The sequence below is a fragment of the Physeter macrocephalus genome, chromosome 11 (genome assembly GCF_002837175.3).
Source record: "Physeter macrocephalus isolate SW-GA chromosome 11, ASM283717v5, whole genome shotgun sequence".
NCBI lineage: Eukaryota > Metazoa > Chordata > Mammalia > Artiodactyla > Physeteridae > Physeter > Physeter macrocephalus.
In genome coordinates this window covers 152,227,675-152,234,074 of record NC_041224.1, presented here as the reverse complement: position 1 = coordinate 152,234,074, position 6,400 = coordinate 152,227,675, and the positions used below count along the sequence as shown (strand labels likewise).

The 6,400-nt window shown below is 44.2% G+C and overlaps 1 protein-coding gene across 3 annotated transcripts in view; it reads right to left on the bottom strand.

Moving 5' to 3' along the window:
- Positions 1–3,439: 3,439 nt before the first annotated feature.
- Positions 3,440–6,400, bottom strand: part of SIPA1L1 (signal induced proliferation associated 1 like 1) — a 390,980-nt gene continuing 388,019 nt past the window's right edge. For 2 of the 3 annotated variants that reach the window (XM_055088568.1, XM_055088569.1), the window contains 2 exons: positions 6,080–6,164; positions 3,440–5,404 (listed from right to left, as the gene is read on the bottom strand). In XM_055088568.1, the coding sequence (XP_054944543.1) occupies positions 5,261–5,404; positions 6,080–6,164 (229 nt within the window). In that variant the 3' untranslated portion in view covers positions 3,440–5,260. The remainder of the gene's footprint in view (positions 5,405–6,079; positions 6,165–6,400) is intronic. The other variant, XM_055088570.1, reaches the window with a different exon arrangement.

Sequence of the window (6,400 nt, the reverse complement as noted above, 5' to 3'; positions counted from 1 at the left end):
AAAAAAAAAAAAAAAAAAAAAAAAAAAAAAAAAAAAAAAAAAATGTGTACAGAGATGGGTCCCTTTAAGAGAACAGAGCATTCTGGTTAAGGACAGGGAGTGATGGGTGCATCCCTAGAACATGTGATGAAATCCCTTAAGTATTTAAAAATACAGAGTAAAATGCCTGAAGCTTAGGGGATTTTGCCTGGGAGATCATTCAGGTTGAAAATGGGTCATAAGGGATACAACTTGAAGGATAACATGAGCTGCATGTATTTGAAGGTGGGGCTGTCCTGGCAGAGGAGCTCTTTAAGGGGCATAGTGACGTGTGCTCATTTAGAAGTAATGGGAGGACATCTGAGACAGGCATGTTCACAGGACCAAAGGCAATCGCGGTGAAGGCGTATAATGAGAGGTGTAATGAGAGACAGGGAAGGTGAAAGCTCTCTTGGGTCTCAGGTATGATGACTCGGATGTGCTAAGGCATGAGAGGGGGAGATGTTTGGATCTTTAAGGATGGAGGACCGGAGGGGCTCAGCTGACAAGGAAACAGAGGAGCACGACACTGGCCGACTCTTCTGGGGAGAGGTGGGAGACCCGAGGAAAGGAGGGCAGTAAGGGGACAAAGCAGCAGCAAATAAAACCATGGTTATAATGATCTCCAAAAAGACAGCCAGTGTCTTCAAGCCTGAGCTGCGGCTTATCTAAAGGATACAGAGGATCAGAAATGCTTTCCTTGTCTCTGGACAGTGGCACAGAAAATGGGCTGTGATGCAGCATGAGGATAGATTTCTTAGGTTTGGAGCAGGTATGAGGGCAGTCGGGAAATTTGCTTGTCTAGTAACTTTGAGGGTTGATAGGTTCTTGGAGAGTAGGGTAAACAGGATGGGCTGAATTTGGAAATTAGTGACTGGAATTCAGTGCTCCCAGCCTGGGACCTAGTCTCCCGGGCTTTGTACTCCCGGGAAGCCGCACACTGCGGGCCTGGCTCCCAAACTGTGAGCCCCTCAAGGTCACCAAAGTCACTCCTTGCTGACCTGGTAACTAGTCTCATACCATGAATGGTAGTTAAGGACACTCCAGTCACATCCAGGTAACACAAGAATTTAAAATAGTCAAGTGGCAGAAAATTTCATGCAAAGGGGTCTCTAAATTACCTTTTTAGTAAAAAAAAGAAAAAAAAAGTTATTTTGCCTAAGCTCTCTTTAGCTATAATTTAAGCCTGTTTCCTCCGGTAAGGTGCTCTGTTGGTTAGCCAACGTGTCAAAATAATACTCAGGTTTCTGGACTTGGTTAAGAGCCTCGCATCGTAGCATCTATTTCTTTCAATTACTAATGGGCATGGCTATCCTCTTGTTAACTCTATTCTTCAACAAAAGTCCTGCTTCTAAATCATCACCTGGGAAGTTGGAGAAAATACAAAAAGTTCCCACCCTAGACCTGCCCAATTACAGATCCTGGGGATGCAACCCAGTGACCCAAGTTTTTAACCAACCCTCCAGGTGATTGTGATGCAAGCTCAAGTTTGAGTCACTGTTCTAAAAGACACGGCAAAGGGTGAAAAGCCCCGGGCCGATATTAGGCAGAGTGGACGAGCTCATTCTGGCTCTTCCATCCCCCTCTCCTATTAATATGTCAGGACTCCTAGAAAAACAACATAAAAGCCCTAACATATTGGAGATGGAAGACAAGGAAAGACACATAATTACTGAGTGCCTTGAATTTGCCAGTCACTAGCTTTACACATATGATCCCACTTAATCCTTAAAACAATATGAGGCTGTTGCTATTTTACCAGATAGGAAACCAAACTCAAATATACTAGGTAATTTACCTAAAGACACAGCCGCTACACAATTGGATGGGATTTGAGTCCAGGTCAAATGCCTTTTTTATTAGAGTATGTTGATTCCTTATGGACAGGTCCGTAGTGGCATAATTCATACAGGGAAAAGGTATTACTGTGCTCTCATTCTTTTAAAATAACACAGTTCATCTTTAACAATGCCCAAGTCTTTACCGTTTAAGTGCATTTCTGAACAAGGTGTGCCACCTTGCACTTTAATCTCGATTTTGTTCGTTCTGCGGAAATAGCACCAGGTGGTTACATATATCTCCTGTGAGGTTGTAATCTGTTCAGGTCATTGCTCTGCATTTAACTAGAGGCAAATGGCTTAAGCTTGCTGCGCCTATTTCCTTTGCCCTTGTACTACCATTTTTATCCCCATCTACAGAGTTAGTAATCCAACACAACCCAATCTGTTTATCACCTGCAGCAGACTTGTAGTGCAACCAATTGGCTCCTCCAGTCAGCTCATGGATGAAGATCCTCCATCAATGTAGGTCAACTGCGCCCTTCTCCCAGGAACTCACAACCCACGTCCAAGCCCTTCGGAAACCCTCTAAACCAGGTAAAAATCATGGTCTACACAGACTTTCTAGCTTGCTAATCAGAGTATCTTGTGGCATCCAGTCTTAGCCTGTCTTGTAATTCTAGAATTTGTAGAATTGCTGAACCAAATAAAAGGAAGAAACTATACTGTCAGCTCTCAATTAGCTGCACCACTGGAGAGGAACAGTGACATGGTAGATTTAAAAAATTTGGTTCCATTTGGCTTTGGAATGCATTGTGATTTTTTTCAGTAGATTAACTTTCCTAATTACATTTTGCACAGCCTAATATTAACGGGCATTTGTATTCCCTGAGCATACGACATCTAACGTTGAGAGTTGGGGAGATGCCGTAGAGGAGTCCAAACTGTGCTGGTCTCAGGGAATGGGTGTTGTTACGGACAATCCACACACGGGTAATGAAGAGGGAACTAATTATAAAGTGCTCTGCAAATATTAAATCGTAAGCAGAGAGGGCAAATTAGGAATTCTCTATGGACATGTGAACAGACAGTATAAAAGCTTATTAAAATTCTAAAAGGGACAAAGATTCAAGGATCATCTTGGGTGTTAATGGAGTCTGATGGAACAATAAGGATACAAGGAGGGTCAGTGAGTTACTGGGTGGTCTTTCAAATAAGAAAGAGAATGGACTTGACACGGGGAGGGGGAAGGGTAAACTGGGATGAAGTGAGAGAGTGGCATGGACATAGATACATTACCAAATGTAAAATAGATAGCTAGTGGGAAGCAGCTGCATAGCACAGGGAGATCAGCTCGGTGCTCTGTGTCCACCTGGAGGGGTGGGATGGGAAGGGTGGGGGGTGCGGGGCGCAGGAGGGAGGAGATATGGGGGTGTATGTGTGTGTATAGCTGATTTGCTTTGTTGTGTAGCGTAGGCTAACAGACCATTGTGGAGCGGTTGTGCTCCAGTAAAGATGTTAAGAAAAGAAAAGAAAAAGAAATAAATAAGAAAACCTCAAGCAATAATACCAAAGTGTTTTAAAAGAGTGTTTAAAATGAATTTTATTATTTGAATTTTACAAGTAGTCTTTAAAGGCTTCAAACAAGAACTCTGTTGCAAAACTCTAATAAATAGCTTGCCCCAAGTCCCCAAACAAAATGTAAAACAAAATAAAAACTAAACTCAGAAGGATAAGCAAGACTTCAGAATGCTTGGATGTTAGCAGTATTTCTCATTTACAAAGAGATATCAGGCAATGTACAATCTCCTTCATACAAGTCAAAGAGAGAAAGAGACAGACAACTGAGATCTTTACAGAGCACTCCGAAACCTTCCTATTTCCATGACAGAAATGTCACCAGAAAAAAAAAAAAAAAAATCCCATGGAGAAATCACAATCGTGAACGAAACTGTAGCATAAAAGTCTAGTGATGGGGGTGCGGGGGAGAAGAGAGGAAAATCCATCCCGTTTCTTTCAGGGATGGAGAGAGGAATGGGCTGAGATTACTTGGGGCAGGGAACTTCTGAGCAGGTGCCACTGGATAGCTGAACGTTCCCTTAGACCAGAGTTACCGCTGAAGGGGCACAGGTGGCAATTTAGTGACAATTGTGAAGGCAAAAAACAAGGCCACCAGGAGCTCCCCTGGGGCCTCTCAACACTAGTGACCCAGTTTCTCTGTTCTGTGCAGGACTGAGAACCTTGGAACAATGGCCAGGGGCCCAAAGCAGCTGCATCACTAGACAGGAAAAATAGCACATCAATCATTTCTGCAGCAGAATCCTTTGGATGGCCACACAAGGATGCAGAAAATGCTGGGCTGAAATTGTACATTGGGACATGCAGGTCTCAAAAGGCCATTCCATTATCACAGTCATTTGCTCCTAACAAGTAAGTATTAAAGTTCACAATTTAACATTCACTTTTCCTAGTTACAAATACCGGTGAAGTCTTGCTTTGGAGAGAAGGATTTACTAATTTATTAATAAGATCATTTTGAGCAAGCTAAAAATACAATTTTGCCACATTGTTATCTTTAAAAATCTCAAACAAAAACTCTACTTTTGACCAAAATGCATACAAATCATATGATTTTTAGTTTGGAGGAATTCTGAAACCAATTACTGTTTGGAGCCAGGAGGCTACAGAAAGGCTGATCCCACTTTAGAGGGACTGACTTCAGCCAAACAAAAAGGGCTCCAGCTCAGAGGAGCACACAGCACCTGGGACCATTTTCCCAGGGAAAGGAAGGAGGAAGTAGTGATGTCATAATGCAGGATGGAAAAGGGGTGTGGCCCACAGCCTCCGTCTCTGCCTCTCTCTGGTTCACTGATTTGTTATTGTCAAGTAACCCCGATCCTGCTGATCTCTGTAAGATAGGGACAGACATCACTAGCTCATGCACAAGCCATTCGAGGGAGGTAGGCATTTTCTCAAAGCACCTCCCTCCCCAGGCATTTTAGGAACAAAGGTAAGGAAATCCCCCTCCCCAAATAAACAGTTTTTAAAAACTTTATTGTCTTCCTAGGAATAATGACATTTGTCAGGATACTGAGGGAAAGCTTGGGTTACCTGAAATAGATAAGAAAGAGCTGATGGAAATAGAGGCAGATGGGCCAGTGGGGGAAACCCTGGTCCTCGGCCCAGTTTCTTTTTAAATACATAACAGATAAAGATATTGTGCAAAAAAATAAAGACATTCACATTTTAGCAGTTAAACTTTTATTTTACTTTTTAAAATTTTTATTTACCTTTTTCTTTTTCTTTTCTACAAAAGGCAGATGATAATGATTGTTAATCTGCAATTGTTGTGTTGTGCACCCCCCTAAAGGGGGCAAAGGTGGGAGCTGGGGCGGGAGCTCGGAGGATGCCTTCCTTTGCTGGCGGCACTAAAGGGCGCGCGCCCCTGCGGCCCCCCTCCCGGCCTAGCTCATGTCGATGGTGTTGAAGACCCACTCTGTGAACTTCTTCAGCTTGTCGGAGGCATTCTGGGATTCCTCCTGCAGCCTCAGGTTGTCCTCTCGCAAGTGCTGAACCTCCGCCTGAAGGTGAGCTTTGTCTTCTTTTTCCTGGGAAGGGCGAGCAGAGCGGGAAAGAACTAAGGGTGGCCTCACCCTGCCCGGCCGCTAGGAGTGGCTGTGGATCTGTGTGCGCCCTTCACCCACTTCCCTCCTTCTTTCCACTAAACAGCCGTCTGTGTGGCCTGGTGCTGGGCCTTAAGACGCTCTCACCCAGGGAACGGGACTTCCAGAGGCATCCGCTACAGGTTGACTTTGGAATGTAAATACATGGCTGCGTAGTTTAATGTCTTTGTTAAGTTGTAAGGAATAAGGGCTGGCTTGCTTACATTTTTAGACGATTGCTCTGGGGGCTCCTGTCTTAATATAAAGCCACTCAAGAAACAAACAGCATCTAATTCTTTTGGTGTAAGGGCCTGAATAGCAGTGAGGACACGTGGGTCTGGGCTGTGGACCAGGGGTGGGGAGGCTGGGAGAGGGCTGGCTGAGGTCTAAAGACGTTCACAAAAAAGGGAACGCTTTTTCTGTGTGTGTGACAATGAAAGCTTTCTTGCACTGTGTGTGTCAGTGGGAACCAAGCTCTAAGCAGCTCCCTTAACGTGTACGGAGAAAGTAGGGAAAACGCCCACATCTTATTCCACTAAACAAACACTGCTGACAAAGGGCTCTCACAGTTCAAGGGCAGCTTGTGTGGACTGGGTAACCTGCTTTGAGAATATGGTTTACCTTCTTCAGATCTTCTCGAAGCAACTTCAGCATACCTTCCAGCTGGTCCACTTTAGAAGCCAGAGTGGGAGAGGAATTTTTACTGCTGGGAACAAGAAACAAAAGACCTTGCTGGCAGGAGCCTCCATGGCTGGCTTTGTTTGGCATTTTTTTTTTTAAGGAGGCGCCTGAATTTACAAAATGGTTTTCAATGTCAAATTACTCAGTGTGGTGACACAACCGTGCATTTTCATTTTAAAAAAGAAAATGGGGCTTCCCTGGTGGCGCAGTGGTTGAGAGTCCGCCTGCCGATGCAGGGGACACGGGTTTGTGCCCTGGTCC